The sequence below is a fragment of the Oncorhynchus gorbuscha genome, linkage group LG06 (genome assembly GCF_021184085.1).
Source record: "Oncorhynchus gorbuscha isolate QuinsamMale2020 ecotype Even-year linkage group LG06, OgorEven_v1.0, whole genome shotgun sequence".
In the NCBI taxonomy this organism is placed as follows: Eukaryota; Metazoa; Chordata; class Actinopteri; order Salmoniformes; family Salmonidae; genus Oncorhynchus; species Oncorhynchus gorbuscha.
In genome coordinates, this window is record NC_060178.1 from 1754119 (window position 1) to 1773952 (window position 19834).

At 41.4% G+C, this 19834-nt stretch overlaps 1 protein-coding gene across 1 annotated transcript in view; it reads left to right on the top strand.

Annotated features, from left to right (window-relative positions):
• Positions 1-19834, top strand: part of sema7a (semaphorin 7A) — an 82079-nt gene that overhangs the window by 38289 nt on the left and 23956 nt on the right. The window contains exon 7 of the mRNA XM_046352129.1: positions 9518-9660. Within this exon, the coding sequence (XP_046208085.1) occupies positions 9518-9660 (143 nt within the window). The remainder of the gene's footprint in view (positions 1-9517; positions 9661-19834) is intronic.

A 19834-nucleotide genomic window follows, 5' to 3' on the forward strand; every position in this document is an offset into this window, starting at 1 on the left:
AATGTATTAATGTGATAATGTATTAATGTGATACTATATTGATGTGATGGTGTATTAATATGTAATGTATTAATGTGATAATGTATTAATGTGATCATGTATTCATGTGATCATGTATTAATGTGATAATAGTGTACTATATAATGTATTGAGGTGAAATGTATTAATATATAATGTGTTGTGATAATGTATTAATATATAATGTATTAATGGGATGATGTATTACTGTGACGTATTACTACATACTGTGATAATATCATTCATTCATGTGATAATGTATTAACATGATGATGTATTAATAAATCGTGCAGTGATGTGATAATTTATTCATGTGACGATACTGTATTAATATAGCATGTATTAATGTGATAATGTATTAATGTGATGATGTATAACTATATAATGTATTGATGTGATACTTTATTAATGTGATGGTCTATTAATATATAATGTGTTGATGTAATAATGTAATAATGTATTAATGTGATGTATTAATGTGGTAATGTTTTAATATATAATGTATTGAGGTGATAATGTATTCATGTGATGATGTATTAATATATAATGTATTGATGTGATAATGTATCAATGTGATGTATTAATATATAATGTATTGATGTGATAATGTATTACTAGTTTATGTATTACTGTGATAATGCACCAATGTGTTAATGTACACATTTGATAATGTATCAATGTGATGATGTATTTATATAACATGTATTGATGTGATAATCTAACTGCCTGTAACTCAGGACCTGAATCAACGATTTGCATATTCTTGGTACCATTGGAAGGGAAACACTTTGAGGTTTGTGAAAATGTGAAAGGAATGTAGGAGAATATAACACAATAGATCTGGTAAAAGATAATGCAACGGAAAAAAACTACCATTTATTTGGAATTTTTTGCCGTACCATCATCTTTGAAATGCAAGAGAAATGCCATAATGTATTTTTCCAGCCCAGCTACAATTTTTATTTTGCAGTGTATGTGCAAAGTTTTAGACTGATCCAATGAACCATTGCATTTCTGTTAGAAATGCTGTATCAAGACTGCCCAAATGTGCCTCATTTGTTTATTAATAACTTTTCATGTTCAAAACTGTGCACTCTCCTCAAACAATAGCATGGTATTATTTCACTGTAATAGCTACTGTAAATTGGACAGTGTATTTAGATTGTATGTATTCAGGTTGTCTGGCCGATCTACTGGCACTTCTGGCAGACTGGCATTTCTGGCGGATCCTGGCAGACTGGCGACGCTGGGCCGACTGGCGGCGCTGGGCAGACTGGGAGCACTGGGCAGACTGGGAGCACTGGGCAGACTGGGAGCACTGGGCAGACTGGGCAGACTGGGAGTACTGTGCAGACTGGGCAGACTGGGAGCACTGGGCAGACTGGGAGCACTGGGCAGACTGGGCAGACTGGGAGTACTGGGCAGACTGGGAGCACTGGGCAGACTGGGCAGACTGGGAGCACTGGGCAGACTGGGCAGACTGGGAGTACTGGCGGCGCTGGGCAGACTGGAGACTCCGGCAGCGCAGGAGAGGAGAAAGGCTCTGGCTGCGCTAAACAGGCAGGAGACTCCAACAGCGCAGGAGGGGAGAAAAGCTCTGGCTGAGCTAAACAGGCGGGAGACTCCGGCAGCGCAGGAGAGGAGAAAGGCTCTGGCTGAGCTAAACAGGCGGGAGACTCCAACAGCGCAGGAGAGGAGAAAGGCTCTGGCTGAGCTAAACAGGCGGGAGACTCCGGCAGCGCAGGAGAGGAGAAAAGCGCTGGCTGCGCTGAACAGGCGAGGCGCACTGGAGGCCTGGTGCGTGGTGCTGGAACTGGTGGTACTGGCGCGAGGACACACACAGGAAGCCTGGTGCGGGGAGCTGCTACCGGAGGACTGGTGTGTAGAGGTGGCTCTGGATAGACCGGACCGTGCAGGCGCACTGGAGCTCTTGAGCACCGAGCCTGCCCAAGCTTACCTGGCTCGATGCCCACTCTAGCCCGGCCAATAGGAAGGGCTGGTATGTGTCGCAGCTGGCTCTGCACCCGCACTGGAAACACTGTGCGCTCCATAGCATAACACGGTGCCTGCCCGGTCTCTCTAGCCCAACGGTGAGCACAGGGAGTATGCGCAGGTCTCCTACCTGGCATAACTATTCTCCCCTCTAGCCCCCCCCCAATTAATTTTTTGGGGTGACTTTCCGGTTTCCAACCGCGTCGCCGTGCTGCTTCCTCATACCTGCGCCTCTCCGCTTTAGCTGCTTCTATTTCCTCCTTGGGACGGCGATATTCTCCCGGCTGCGCCCAGGGTCCTTTACCGTCTAATTCCTCCTCCCATGTCCAAATATCCAAATGGTGCAGTCTCTCCCACTGCAACTGTTCTTCACGATTAACAGGGAGAGTAGGCTCAGGTCTGACTCCTGACTCAGCCACTCTCTCTCTGCGCTTTCCCCCGTTACTTTCCGTTTTCGCTCTGTATAGCCGTGCTTTCCTTTTCGAATCCATACGTCTATAGCCCTCCTCGCATTGCTGTAGGGAATCCCAGGCGGGCTCCTGCACTCGCTCTGGGTCGGCCGCCCACCTGTCGATTTCTTCCCACGTAGTATACTCCATGCTTCTGCTGTCCATAACGTCCTCCTTTAGCTCCTGCCAGTTCACACGCTGCTCGGTCTGTGAGTGGTGGGTGTTTCTGTAACGTCGTTCGTCTGTTGTATGAAGAGAGTCAGACCGAAATGCAGCGTGTAGGTTACTCATGACTTTAATGAAGATAATAGCGGTACATGAAATAACTGTAAATGAAAACAACAAACGAAACGAAAACCTATCTGGTGACTACAACACTAAGACAGGAACAAACACCCACAAAATACAACGCGAACTCAGGCTGCCTAAATACGGTTCCCAATCAGAGACAACGATAAGCAGCTGACTCCAATTGAGAATCGCCCCAGACAGCCAAGCCTAACTAGACACACCCCTAATCATACACAATCCCAATTACTACAAACCCCAATACGAAAACACAACATATAAACCCATGTCACACCCTGGCTTACCCAAACATATACCAAAAACACAAAATATAACGACCAGGGCGTGACACTATGTACTGGGAAATGTTCTTGTTACTTACAACGTCATGCTAATCGCCTGAGCCTACGTTAGCTCAACTGCCCCGTGGACGGGACACCGATCCCAAAGAAGATAATGCACCAATGTGTTAATGTATACATTTGATGATAATGTTTTTAATGTGATGATGTCAACATGAAGGAAACTTTCCCTGACCTGGCACTTAGTTTAGACTCTCAAATCAAATATTTTTCAAAGCCCTTTTTACATCAGCTGATATCTCAAAGTGCTGTACAGAAACACAGCCTAAAACCCCAAACAGCAGGCAATGCAGATGTAGAAGCACGGTGGCTAGGAAAAAACTCCCTAGTAAGGCAGGAACCTAGGAAGAAACCTAGAGAGGAACCAAGCTCTGAGGGGTGGCCAGTCCTCTTCTGGCTGTGCCGGGTGGAGATTATAAGATTAAGATTAACAAAACAGAACATGGCCATTAAGGCCAGATCGTTCTTCGAGTTGTTCAAATGTTCATAGATGACCAGCAGGGTCAGATAATAATAATACCAGTAGTTGTCGAGGGTGCAGCAGTTCAGCACCTCAGGAGTAAATGTCAGGTGGCTTTTCATAGCCAATCAAATGGCACCTTATTCTCAATACTTTTTTCGCCCAGAGCCCTGGTCAAAGTACTGTGTAGGAGGAAGGGTGGCTTTTCATAGCCAATCAAATGGCACCTTATTCTCAATACTTTTTTCGCCCAGAGCCCTGGTCAAAGTACTGTGTAGGAGGAAGGGTGGCTTTTCATAGCCAATCAAATGGCACCTTATTCTCAATACTGTTTTTCGCCCAGAGCCCTGGTCAAAGTACTGTGTAGGAGGAAGGGTGGCTTTTCATAGCCAATCAAATGGCACCTTATTCTCAATACTTTTTTCGCCCAGAGCCCTGGTCAAAGTACTGTGTAGGAGGAAGGGTGGCTTTTCATAGCCAATCAAATGGCACCTTATTCTCAATACTTTTTTCGCCCAGAGCCCTGGTCAAAGTACTGTGTAGGAGGAAGGGTGGATTTTGGGTCACAGTACAGCTTCATTAGTGAAATCCTTATCTTTCCGTCTACTCTTCCGCGTAGCAGCATAGCTGCCAAGCCAAGGCTACCACCTACGTCATGATTTAAGGCGGCAGACTTGGCTCTGTGGCTGTTAATCATGGAAGAGGGGTCATTGTAGTTTGGATGGAACTATCTCAGGGTTCCTCTGTGTTTAGTACTTTCTGTTGTTTCACTGATACACCCATGTGTTCTGTTGATACACCCATGTGTTCTGTTGATGAACTGATACACCCATGTGTTCTGTTGATGAACTGATACACCCATGTGTTCTGTTGATACACCCATGTGTTCTGTTGATACACCCATGTGTTCTGTTGATGAACTGATACACCCATGTGTTCTGTTGTTGAACTGATACACCCATGTGTTCTGTTGTTGAACTGATACACCCATGTGTTCTGTTGATGAACTGATACACCCATGTGTTCTGTTGTTTCACTAATACACCCATGTGTTCTGTTGATACACCCATGTGTTTTGTTGATGAACTGATACACCCATGTGTTCTGTTGTTTCACTAATACACCCATGTGTTCTGTTGATACACCCATGTGTTTGGTTGATGAACTGATACACCCATGTGTTCTGTTGATAAACTGATACACCCATGTGTTCTGTTGATACACCCATGTGTTCTGTTGATACATCCATGTGTTCTGTTGTTTCACTGATACACCCATGTGTTCTGTTGTTTCACTGATACACCCATGTGTTCTGTACACCATGTGTTCTGTTGTTTCACTGATACACCCATGTGTTCTGTTGTTGAATGTGTTCTGTTGTTGAACTGATACACCCATGTGTTCTGTTGTTGAACTGATACACCCATGTGTTCTGTTGTTTGATACACCCATGTGTTCTGTTGATGAACTGATACACCCATGTGTTCTGTTGTTGAACTGATACACCCATGTGTTCTGTTGTTGAACTGATACACCCATGTGTTCTGTTGATGAACTGATACACCCATGTGTTCTGTTGTTTCACTGATACACCCATGTGTTCTGTTGATACACCCATGTGTTCTGTTGTTGAACTGATACACCCATGTGTTCTGTTGATACACCCATGTGTTCTGTTGATGAACTGATACACCCATGTGTTCTGTTGTTGAACTGATACACCCATGTGTTCTGTTGTTGAACTGATACACCCATGTGTTCTGTTGATGAATTGATACACCCATGTGTTCTGTTGTTGAACTGATACACCCATGTGTTCTGTTGTTGAACTGATACACCCATGTGTTCTGTTGATGAACTGATACACCCATGTGTTCTGTTGTTTCACTGATACACCCATGTGTTCTGTTGATACACCCATGTGTTTTGTTGATGAACTGATACACCCATGTGTTCTGTTGATAAACTGATACACCCATGTGTTCTGTTGATACACCCATGTGTTCTGTTGATACATCCATGTGTTCTGTTGATTAACTGATACACCCATGTGTTCTGTTGTTTCACTGATACACCCATGTGTTCTGTTGTTTCACTGATACACCCATGTGTTCTGTTGTTTCACTGATACACCCATGTGTTCTGTTGATAAACTGATACACCCATGTGTTCTGTTGTTTCACTGATACACCCATGTGTTCTGTTGATAAACTGATACACCCATGTGTTCTGTTGATACACCCATGTGTTCTGTTGATGAACTGATACACACATGTGTTCTGTTGTTTCACTGATACACCCATGTGTTCTGTTGTTTCACTGATACACCCATGTGTTCTGTTGTTTCACTGATACACCCATGTGTTCTGTTGATGAACTGATACACCCATGTGTTCTGTTGATAAACTGATACACCCATGTGTTCTGTTGATAAACTGATACACCCATGTGTTCTGTTGATGAACTGATACACCCACGTGTTCTGTTGTTTCACTGATACACCCATGTGTTCTGTTGATAAACTGATACAACCATGTGTTCTGTTGATAAACTGATACACCCATGTGTTCTGTTGATAAACTGATACACCCATGTGTTCTGTTGATACACCCATGTGTTCTGTTGATACACCCATGTGTTCTGTTGATACACCCATGTGTTCTGTTGATACACCCATGTGTTCTGTTGATACACCCATGTGTTCTGTTGTTTCACTGATACACCTATGTGTGCTATTGATAAACTGATACACCCATGTGTTTTGTTGATAAACTGATACACCCATGTGTTCTGTTGATACACCCACGTGTTCTGTTGATGAACTGATACACCCACGTGTTCTGTTGATAAACTGATACACCCACGTGTTCTGTTGATAAACTGATACACCCACGTGTTCTGTTGATGAACTGATACACCCACGTGTTCTGTTGATAAACTGATACACCCACGTGTTCTGTTGATAAACTGATACACCCATGTGTTCTGTTGATAAACTGATACACCCATGTGTTCTGTTGATAAACTGATACACCCATGTGTTCTGTTGATAAACGGATACACCCATGTGTTCTGTTGATAAACTGATACACCCATGTGTTCTGTTGATAAACTGATACACCCATGTGCTCTGTTGTTTCACTGATACACCCATGTGTTCTGTTGATAAACTGATACACCCATGTGTTCTGTTGATACACCCATGTGTTCTGTGGTTTCACTGATACATCTATGTGTTCTGTTGATACACCCACGTGTTCTGTTGATGAACTGATACACCCATGTGTTCTGTTGATAAACTGATACACCCATGTGTTCTGTTGATAAACTGATACACCCATGTGTTCTGTTGATGAACTGATACACCCATGTGTTCTGTTGATAAACTGATACACCCATGTGTTCTGTTGATAAACTGATACACCCATGTGTTCTGTTGTTTCACTGATACACCCATGTGTTCTGTTGTTTCACTGATACACCCATGTGTTCTGTTGATAAACTGATACACCCATGTGTTCTGTTGATACACCCATGTGTTCTGTTGATGAACTGATACACACACGTGTTCTGTTGTTTCACTGATACACCCATGTGTTCTGTTGTTTCACTGATACACCCATGTGTTCTGTTGTTTCACTGATACACCCATGTGTTCTGTTGATAAACTGATACAACCATGTGTTATGTTGATAAACTGATACACCCATGTGTTCTGTTGATACACCCATGTGTTCTGTTGATACACCCATGTGTTCTGTTGATACACCCATGTGTTCTGTTGATACACCCATGTGTTCTGTTGTTTCACTGATACACCTATGTGTGCTATTGATAAACTGATACACCCATGTGCTTTGTTGATAAACTGATACACCCATGTGTTCTGTTGATAAACTGATACACCCATGTGTTCTGTTGATAAACTGATACACCCATGTGTTCTGTTGATAAACTGATACACCCATGTGTTCTGTTGATAAACTGATACACCCATGTGTTCTGTTGATAAACTGATACACCCATGTGTTCTGTGGTTTCACTGATACACCTATGTGTTCTGTTGATACACCCACGTGTTCTGTTGATGAACTGATACACCCACATGTTCTGTTGATAAACTGATACACCCACGTGTTCTGTTGATAAACTGATACACCCATGTGTTCTGTTGATAAACTGATACACCCACGTGTTCTGTTGATGAACTGATACACCCACGTGTTCTGTTGATAAACTGATACACCCATGTGTTCTGTTGATAAACTGATACACCCATGTGTTCTGTTGATAAACTGATACACCCATGTGTTCTGTTGATAAACTGATACACCCATGTGTTCTGTTGATAAACTGATACACCCACGTGTTCTGTTGATAAACTGATACACCCACGTGTTCTGTTGATAAACTGATACACCCATGTGTTCTGTTGATGAACTGATACACCCATGTGTTCTGTTGATAAACTGATAAACCCATGTGTTCTGTTGATAAACTGATACACCCATGTGTTCTGTTGATAAACTGATACACCCACGTGTTCTGTTGATAAACTGATACACCCATGTGTTCTGTTGATAAACTGATACACCCATGTGTTCTGTTGATAAACTGATACACCCATGTGTTCTGTTGATAAACTGATACACCCATGTGTTCTGTTGATAAACTGATACACCCACGTGTTCTGTTGATAAACTGATACACCCATGTGTTCTGTTGATAAACTGATACACCCACGTGTTCTGTTGATGAACTGATACACCCACGTGTTCTGTTGATAAACTGATACACCCATGTGTTCTGTTGATTAACTGATACACCCATGTGTTCTGTTGATAAACTGATACACCCATGTGTTCTGTTGATAAACTGATACACCCATGTGTTCTGTTGATAAACTGATACACCCACGTGTTCTGTTGATAAACTGATACACCCATGTGTTCTGTTGATAAACTGATACACCCATGTGTTCTGTTGATAAACTGATACACCCATGTGTTCTGTTGATAAACTGATAAACCCATGTGTTCTGTTGATAAACTGATACACCCATGTGTTCTGTTGATAAACTGATACACCCATGTGTTCTGTTGATAAACGGATACACCCATGTGTTCTGTTGATAAACTGATACACCCATGTGTTCTGTTGATAAACTGATACACCCATGTGTTCTGTTGATAAACTGATAAACCCATGTGTTCTGTTGATAAACGGATACACCCATGTGTTCTGTTGATAAACTGATACACCCATGTGCTCTGTTGTTTCACTGATACTCCCATGTGTTCTGTTGATAAACTGATACACCCATGTGTTCTGTTGATACACCCACGTGTTATGTTGATGAACTGATACACCCATGTGTTCTGTTGATAAACTGATACACCCATGTGTTCTGTTGATAAACTGATACACCCATGTGTTCTGTTGATAAACTGATACACCTATGTGTTCTGTTGATAAACTGATACACCCATGTGTTCTGTTGATAAACTGATACACCCATGTGTTCTGTTGTTTCACTGATACACCCATGTGTTCTGTTGATAAACTGATACACCCATGTGTTCTGTTGATAAACTGATACACCCATGTGTTCTGTTGTTTCACTGATACACCCATGTGTTCTGTTGATACACCCATGTGTTCTGTGGTTTCACTGATACACCCAGGTGTTCTGTGGTTTCACTGATACACCTATGTGTTCTGTTGATACACCCACGTGTTCTGTTGATGAACTGATACACCCATGTGTTCTGTTGATAAACTGATACACCCATGTGTTCTGTGTTGAGATGCGACATGTTTGTTTCTCGTTAATTTTGTTGGCAAAAATGATTGTGCAATCGTTAGATAGGTAGGGGAACACTGTAAATGATAACTGGAGTGTTTTATAGAAGAATGGGTGAATTGATTAATATTCCCTGTCCTCCCAGAGCCCACGTTCATCTCCGCCTGCTGGGTGAGACGTAGGGAGGAGCCGGACAAGGAGAAGATATATATATTCTTCAGGGAGAAGAACTCTGACAGCAGCCCTGAAGCTGATCCCTGGATCTCTAGAGTAGCACAAGTCTGCAAGGTAAGATGGTGGGATAGAGACAGTCTGTTAGATGGTGGGATAGAGACAGTCTGTTAGATAGAGACAGTCTGTTAGATAGTGGGATAGAGACAGTCTGTTAGATTGTGGGGTGGAGACAGTCTGTTAGATGGTGGGATAGAGACAGTCTGTTAGATAGAGACAGTCTGTTAGATAGTGGGATAGAGACAGTCTGGCAGATAGTGGGATAGAGACAGTCTGTTAGATAGAGACAGTCTGTTAGATAGTGGGATAGAGACAGTCTGTTAGATGGTGGGATAGAGACAGTCTGTTAGATAGAGACAGTCTGTTAGATAGTGGGATAGAGACAGTCTGTTAGATTGTGGGGTGGAGACAGTCTGTTAGATGGTGGGATAGAGACAGTCTGTTAGATAGAGACAGTCTGTTAGATAGTGGGATAGAGACAGTCTGGCAGATAGTGGGATAGAGACAGTCTGTTAGATAGAGACAGTCTGTTAGATAGTGGGATAGAGACAGTCTGTTAGATGGTGGGATAGAGACAGTCTGTTAGATAGAGACAGTCTGTTAGATAGTGGGATAGAGACAGTCTGTCAGATAGTGGGATACAGACAGTCTGTTAGATGGTGGGATAGAGACAGTCTGTTAGATATAGACAGTCTGTTAGATAGTGGGATAGAGACAGTCTGTTAGAGACAGTCTGTTAGATGGTGGGATAGAGACAGTCTGTTATATGGTGGGATAGAGACAGTCTGTTAGATATAGACAGTCTGTTAGATAGTGGGATAGAGACAGTCTGTTAGAGACAGTCTGTTAGATAGAGGTAGTTTGTTAGATGGTGGGATAGAGACAGTCTGTTAGATGTTGGGATGCAGACAGTCTGTTAGATAGAGACAGTCTGTTAGATGGTGGGATAGAGACAGTCTGTTAGATAGAGACAGTCTGTTAGATGCTGGGATAGAGACAGTCTGTTAGATAGAGACGGTCTGTTAGATGCTGTGATAGAGACAGTCTGTTAGATGCTGGGATAGAGACAGTCTGTTAGATGGTGGGATAGTGACAGTTTGTTAGATGGTGGGATAGAGACAGTCTGTTAGATGCTGGGATAGAGACAGTCTGTTAGATAAAGACAGTCTGTTAGATAGTGGGATAGAGACAGTCTGTTAGATGGTGGGTTAGAGACAGTTTGTTAGATAGAGACAGTCTGTCAGATAGTGGGATAGAGACAGTCTGTCAGATGGTGGGATAGAGACAGTCTGTTAGATGGTGGGATAGAGACAGTCTGTTAGATGCTGGGATAGAGACAGTCTGTCAGATGGTGGGATAGAGACAGTCTGTTAGATAGTGGGATAGAGACAGTCTGTTAGATAGTGGGATAGAGACAGTCTGTTAGATAGTGGGATAGAGACAGTCTGTTAGATAGAGACAGTCTGTTAGATAGTGGGATAGAGACAGTCTGTTAGATAGTGGGATGGAGACAGTCTGTTAGATGGTGGGGTGGAGACAGTCTGTTAGATGGTGGGGTGGAGACAGTCTGTTAGATGGTGGGATAGAGACAGTCTGTCAGATAGTGGGATAGAGACAGTCTGAATATATTACAATACATCCACAACACATTACATTTGTGTCCTCAGGCCCCTACTCTACTACCACATATTGACAGTTCAAAATCCATGTGTGCGTGTATGTATAGTGTGTGTGTTATCGTGTGTGTGTATGCATGTGTCTGGGCCTATTGTAACGGTTTGTGTTGCTTCACAGTCCCCGCTGTTCCATAAGGTGTGTTTTTATCTGTTTTTTAAATCTGATTCTCCTGCTGCATCAGTTACCTGATGTGGAATAGAGTTCCATCTAGTCATGGCTCTATGTAGGACTGTGGATTAGAGTTCCATCTAGTCATGGCTCTATGTAGTACTGTGGAATAGAGTTCCATGTAGTCATGGCTCTATGTAGTACTGTGGAATAGAGTTCCATGTAGTCATGTCTCTATGTAGTACTGTGGAATAGAGTTCCATGTAGTCATGGCTCTATGTAGTACTGTGGAATAGAGTTCCATGTGGTCATGGCTCTATGTAGTACTGTGGAATAGAGTTCCATGTGGTCATGGCTCTATGTAGTACTGTGGAATAGAGTTCCATGTAGTCATGGCTCTATGTAGTACTGTGGAATAGAGTTTCATGTAGTCATGGCTCTATGTAGTACTGTGGAATAGAGTTCCATGTAGTCATGGCTCTATGTAGTACTGTGGAATAGAGTTCCATGTAGTCATGGCTCTATGTAATACTGTACGCCTCCCATAGTCTGTTCTGGACTTGTGGACTGTGACAAGACAAAGAGTTGCTAGCTGTCTCCTCATCAGATAGATTCAAAACTCCTCTACCCTGCCAATAGTCTAGTCTCTACCCCGTGCTAAGAGACATGTTGCCTTAGAAGGTCAAGATAGTTGGAAGAAAACAATGCTGTTCCAGACTCAAATACTGTTCTTTGTAAAGTTATTTTATTGACAGAAGAAATTGAAAACCTGAAGGCAACGCTTGTCTAACATGTCGTCAGCAGGGCTGTGCTGTATGAGATAGGAAAACAGTAGCCTTGGTTTCCAGTCTTGCACACATGGTGCCTCAATATTTTGGAAACAATCTGACTCGGGGGATTAGGCAAACCGTGCTTTTCTGTCGTTAGTCAACAGGGTTGCTTCTGTATGAGCAAACAGCAATCAGTGATTGGCATCCACAACCAAATATTGGCCCCGCTCCCATTCAGTTTATAAAGGCTTCATAATGCCTTCATAAGCACTACATAAATGTGTTACAAAGCATCTATAACCTTATTTCAGGCTTTATAAAGGGTTCATAATGCCTTCATAAGCACTACATAAATGTAACCCCAGAGTAATTCTCACAGCCAGGGTTGGGCAGGTTACTTCCTAAATGTAATCCGCTAGTTACCTGTCCAAACTTGTAATCACTAACGTAACTTTTGGATTACCCAAACTCACTAATGTAATCTGATTACATTCAGTTACTTTTAGATTACTTTCCCCCTTAAGAGGCAGTAGAAGTAGACAACAATGTAGGTAACCAATTGAACAACATCTATTGCAGGATAAATCCATGTTAAAGTTTACATAGCTGGCCATATATGGATGTTAAGTTTACATAGCTGGCCATATATGGATGTTAAGTTTACATAGCTGGCCATATATGGATGTTAAATTTACATAGCTGGCCATATATGGATGTTAAATTTACATAGCTGGCCATATATGGATGTTAAGTTTACATAGCTGGCCATATATGGATGTTAAATTTACATAGCTGGCCATATATGGATGTTAAATTTACATAGCTGGCCATATATGGATGTTAAATTTACATAGCTGGCCATATATGGATGTTAAAGTTACATAGCTGGCCATATATGGATGTTAAATTTACATAGCTGGCCATATATGGATGTTAAATTTACATAGCTGGCCATATATGGATGTTAAATTTTACTTCATGGGTTGGTTAAGGAGGCTTCTTCTAACCTATAGCTTTCTACTACATATAACAATATGATTAAATGATCTTCAAGAATCTTCTAGAATAGGACTTGGAAATATGAAAGTATAAATTATCCAAATTGTTTTACCTGAGCATGACCCCAAAACGAAGGACTTATTAGCCAGCCCTACATTTACATTTACATTTAAGTCATTTAGCAGACGCTCTTATCCAGAGCGACTTACAAATTGCTCTGTTGTTTATGATTTTGTTGTCACGGAGGACATTTGACATTGGTATATCTATATCACACAGTTATGCAACATTTATGAAGCCTTTATAGAGCATGACATACAGTTATAGATGCTTTGTGACACGTTTATGAAGGCCTTATGAAGCCTTTATAACCTGCATGCCATTTCAAGTGGGACCCAAAAATATTTATAAGAGTACACACTGCTACTGACTGGCCAGCTACTTGATGCATTACATTGATGTCAGAAGGCTAACAGTGGTTTTCTCATGGTGCATAATGTTTCCTGTGATCTTGTATTAGATAAAAACCAAGTGTCAGCAGGAAGGAACCGGTGAACACACTGAGTTGAGTTCGTCTGAGAACGACATTGTTTTCAGTTTGATATTTTTCTCCATCCGTCTATAGTCTGTCTTTTTGTTTCTACCTTTTTTAGATAGCATGTGACTAGTAAACGGTAGGACATCTATTATTACCACATTTGGCCTGTGTCTCTGAAACGGGGAAGGAGAGGAGATGGAAAATGTTACCAGGGTCATTGATACTCACAGGTTATGAGAACTTGAGACTTCCGTCTCCGATAACGTGACACCGACCATAAGAGACCAGATGAAGTGTTTTTCATCCAGCTCAGATGCAGCTCAGTGGTTGCTGATCTAGACTGGGCTGTTGTTTCATTTCAACCCCCAAAATGGGTTGAATGGGATGATGTTGAATCAATGTGGAAAACCGATTGGATGATGTTGAATCAATGTGGAAAACCGATTGGATGATGTTGAATCAATGTGGAAAACCGATTGGATGATGTTGAATCAATGTGGAAAACCGATTGGATGATGTTGAATCAATGTGGAAAACCGATTGGATGATGTTGAATCAATGTGGAAAACCGATTGGATGATGTTGAATCAATGTGGAAAACCGATTGGATGATGTTGAATCAATGTGGAAAACCGATTGGATGATGTTGAATCAATGTGGAAACCGATTGGATGATTTTGAATTGTTGATTGGATTTGATGTTGAATCAATGTGGAAAACTCGAACGATGAGTTGAATCAGTGGAAAACCCAGTGGATGGTTGAACAATGTGGAAAACCTTGGAATGTTGAATCTGTAGGAAACTTGATCGTGGAATTTTAGATGTATGATTTAGCAGTTGTTTTCCATTCAGTTGAGACTCAGTTCAGTACCCAGTGGGGTTAACCTTTAACACCCAGTTCAGATCCCAGCCAACTCTGACTCAGATTAGATGATTAGCAGTTTTCCATTCAGTTCAGTTCAGACCCAGTTCAGACCCAGTTCAGACCCAGTTCAGACAGAGTTCAGACCCAGTTCAGACCCAGTTCAGACCCAGTTCAGACCCAGTTCAGACACAGTTCAGACCCAGTTCAGACCCAGTTCAGACCCAGTTCAGCAGTTTAGTGGTTACTAAACTTCAGCGTGTATGACCTACCTACTATCCTGGGTTAATGCCTCCACTAGTCATGACAAAATGAGACCGTACCTATGGTACACTAGATATACAAAAGTATGTGGACAGCCCTTCAAATGACACATTGGATCGAAAATTACTGAGGATAATAGCGGATGATATTGCCACTCGTATCTGCCATATTTGCAATATAAGCCTACGAGAGAGTGTGTGCCCTCAGGCCTGGAGGGAAGCTAAAGTCATTCCGCTACCTAAGAATAGTAAAACCCCCGTTACTGGCTCAAATAGTCGACCAATCAGCCTGTTACCAACCCTTAGTAAACTTCTGGAAAAAATGGTGTTTGACCAGATACAATGCTATTTTACAGTAAACAAATTGACAACAGAATTCCAGCACGATTATAAGGAAGTACATTCAGCAAACACAGCACTTACACAAATGACTGATCATTGGCTGAGAGAAAGTGATAAAAAAAAGATTGTGGGGACTGATTTGTTAAACATCAGTGCGGCTTTTGACATTATCGATCATAGTCTGTTGCTGGAAAAACGTTTGTGTTATGGCTTTACACCCCCTGCTATAACATGGATAAAGAGTTACCTACCTAACAGAACACAGAGGGTGTTCTTTAATGGAAGCCTCTCCAACAGAATCCAGGTATAATCAGGAATTCCCCAGGGCAGCTGTCTAGGCCCCTTACTTTCTTCAATCTTTACTAACGACATGCCACTGGCTTTCAGTAATGCCAATGTGTCTATGTACAGTGCCTTCGGAAAGTGTTCAGACCCCTTGAATTTTTCCACTTTTTGTTACGTTACAGCCTTATTCTAAAATTGATTAAGTAAATACAAATCCTCAGCAATCTACAGACAATTCCCCATTTTGAAAAAAAAAACAGGTTTTTGGAATGTTTTACACATTTATTAAAAATAGGGAACAGAAATACCTTATTTACATAAGTATTCAGACCCTTCGCTATGAGACTTGAAATTGAGCTCAGGTCCTGTTTCCATTGATCATCCTTGATGTTTCTACAACTTGATTGGAGTCCACCTGTGGTAAATTCAATTGATTGGACATGATTTGGAAAGGCACACAACTGTCTATATAAGGTCCCACAGTTGGCAGTGCATGTCAGAGCAAAAACCAAGCCTTGAGGTCAAAGGAATTGTCCACAGAGCTCCGAGAAAGGATTGTTTCGAGGCACAGATCTGGGGAAGGGTACTAAAACATTTCTACAGCATTGAAGGTCCCGAAGAACACAGTGGCCTCCATCTTAAATGGAAGACATTTTAAAGAACCAAGACTCTTCCAAGAGATCACTGCCCTGCCAAACTGAGCAATCTGATGAGAAGGGCCTTGGTCAGGGAGGTGACCAAGGACCTGATGGCAGCACTGCCCACTCAAGATTCTGAGCCTGCTTGGCAGGGTCTGTCCTGCTAAGCCAAAGCCCCCTCAAATGAGAGTGCTAATGAGAACCTTGATGACCTTGTACCTAGCCGGTGGGGATTCCGGTGGGGGGCCCCCACCCAGGCAGTGGCAGTGCTGGCAACACTAGCTGCAGTAACTCATGGGGAGGGGGTCACACTCAGACATTCAGAGAGGGGGAGATTTTAATACGGTCTTAAATACCTCTATGGACTGGAAAGGAAATCACACTACAAACTATCACCCTCTTCCTCTTAAAGGAAATCACACTCCAAACTATCACCCTCTTCCTCTTAAAGGAAATTACACTACAAACTATCACCCTCTTCCTCTTAAAGGAAATCACACTACAAACTATCACCCTCTTCCTCTTAAAGGAAATCACACTACAAACTATCACCCTCTTCCTCTTAAAGGAAATCACACTACAAACTATCACCCTCTTCCTCTTAAAGGAAATCACGCTACAAACTATCACCCTCAGGCACTTAAGGAAATCACACTACAAACTATCACCCTCTTCCTCTTAAAGGAAATCACACTACAAACTATCACCCTCAGGCACCTAAAGAAATCATGAATGTCATGGATATATTGGAATTAGTGGATATATGGAGACTTAAATACCCTGACCTAGTGAGATATACATGGCGGACGCTTAATCAAGTTAGTCGCCTTAATCAAGTTAGTCGCCTTAATCAAGTTAGTCGCCTTAATCAAGTTAGTCGCCTTAATCAAGTTAGTCGCCTTAATCAAGTTAGTCGCCTTAATCAAGTTAGTCACCTTAATCAAGTTAGTCGCCTTAATCAAGTTAGTCGCCTTAATCAAGTTAGTCGCCTTAATCAAGTTAGTCGCCTTAATCAAGTTAGTCACCTTAATCAAGTTAGTCGCCTTAATCAAGTTAGTCGCCTTAATCAAGTTAGTCGCCTTAATCAAGTTAGTCACCTTAATCAAGTTAGTCGCCTTAATCAAGTTAGTCGCCTTAATCAAGTTAGTCGTCTTAATCAAGTTAGTCGTCTTAATCAAGTTAGTCACCTTAATCAAGTTAGTCGCCTTAATCAAGTTAGTCGTCTTAATCAAGTTAGTCGCCTTAATCAAGTTAGTCGCCTTAATCAAGTTAGTCGCCTTAATCAAGTTAGTCGCCTTAATCAAGTTAGTCGCCTTAATCAAGTTAGTCGCCTTAATCAAGTTAGTCGCCTTAATCAAGTTAGTCGCCTTAATCAAGTTAGTCGCCTTAATCAAGTTAGTCGCCTTAATCAAGTTAGTCGCCTTAATCAAGTTAGTCGCCTTAATCAAGTTAGTCGCCTTAATCAAGTTAGTCGCCTTAATCAAGTTAGTCGCCTTAATCAAGTTAGTCCTCTTAATCAAGTTAGTCGCCTTAATCAAGTTAGTCGTCTTAATCAAGTTAGTCGCCTTAATCAAGTTAGTCGCCTTAATCAAGTTAGTCGCCTTAATCAAGTGAGTCGTCTTAATCAAGTTAGTCGCCTTAATCAAGTTAGTCGCCTTAATCAAGTTAGTCGCCTTAATCAAGTTAGTCCTCTTGACTACTTTCTCATACCATTCTCTCTGGCACCAAAAGTTTAAAAAGTGTTGATAGGGGACAGAATGCAGTCGGATCGTCACAGAATTGGCATATATATGACTCTTACAGAATTTCCACATGGGCGAGGATATTGGAAAGTTAATCAAAGCCTACTAGATGATAAATTGTTTAGAACTAGGACAGAAGAATTTATAACAGACTTTTTCAGCCATGACTTCGGTACATCCCCTTACTGTATGGGACACTTTTAGATGAGCCTTTAGAGGCCATGCAATACAGTACTCATCTATAAAACAAGAGCAATTTCGATCAAGAGTCCATATTAACAAAGGAAATTGAAGGACGAACAGTACAGTTAGATAGCAATAAAAACTGTACCACAGAGGCACAGAATAAGTTAGAGTAAAAAACAAAAAGAAACAGGGGACCTTATTCAAGAAAGATCCACTGTAATATATTATAAAAATAAAGGGAACTGGATGGAATATGGGGGAAAATGCACCAAATTATTTTTCAATCTTCAGTATAGAAATATAGAATATAGAAATCTTCAATATAGAAATATAGAATATAGAAATGCTGCTAAAACAATGTATTAAAACTAGTTTACAAATGATGGAGTCTCACATGATTCACCGAATGATGTTTTGAAAGAGGAAATAAGAATATATTCTCGTTTCAGTCTCCTCCATCTCCATTAACCGAAGCTAATTGTATGGATTTTTTAAAATCTGTACAGACAGACTCACGTGAAGGCTAAATTACAGAGAAGGAATTTATTGATGCAATGAAAGCCTTTATAAGGCTGGGAAAACTCCAGGGCTGGATGGCGTACCAGTGGAGGTTTACCAAACTTATTTTGATATACTCAGAGGACCATTATCATGTTTTGACCACTCCTATATAAATGGTAGATTATCAGACATGCAACAAGAAGGTCTAATATCATTGTTACTGAAACAGGACCCAAGTGTTATATATAATGATCCAGTCCATTTAAAACATTTGGAGACCTCTTACACTTCAGTGTTGTGATGCAAATATACGCGTGCATAGTTGGGCATGACATCTACCACAGGAGATGGTTATACAGCACTAACTGATCTGACTCCCGGATAGATTAAAAGTGTTTTGACTGATCTGACTCCCGGATAGATTAAAAGTGTTTTGACTGATCTGACTCCCGGATAGATTAAAAGTGTTTTTCATCAAGTTCTGAACCACAGTTCTGTCTGGATCTATCTGCACCAACACTCCCCTCGTATCCCACAGATTCCAGTCATTCCCGAGAACAGCTGTAACAGCACCTTGTCTGTTTATTCTACTGCAGTACAAGGCCCTCCCTTCTAGCAGCCCAGCTATTTGTTGGAGAAGACATGTTACTGTATATACTGTAATGTAGGCTAACCATACCACCTGTGAATCTTGAAGGCCACTAAAAGTCTATCTACAGTATGTTGTTGTTTGGATTAACCAGGAACAGAACCGTCTGTGCAGATGGACACTAGTCGGCCTTCAAAGACTCAACTTCCACTGTGTGACATCTATCTCGGTTCCATGTATGTTTACTGGTCCGATTAAAGGGGTCACAGTTGTGGAAAAGCATTGACAATGAAGACCTTTGTTTGGCTTGGTTATTTTTCAGTGTCTTAGTTCCAATGATGTCATCATTGTGCAGGTGTTTGAAGGAAGTTTATTCTGATGATGTCATCATTGTGCAGGTGTATGAAGGAAGTTTATTCTGATGATGTCATCATTGTGCAGGTGTATGAAGGAAGTTTATTCTGATGATGTCATCATTGTGCAGGTGTATGAAGGAAGTTTATTCTGATGATGTCATCATTGTGCAGGTGTATGAAGGAAGTTTATTCTGATGATGTCATCATTGTGCAGGTGTATGAAGGAAGTTTATTCTGATGATGTCATCATTCTGCAGCTGCATAATGAGGATGATGGTGGTGAGGATGGTGGTGGTGAGGATGATGGTGGTGAGGATGATGGTGGTAGTGAAGATGATGGTGATGAGGATTATGGTGGTAAAATGATGGTGATG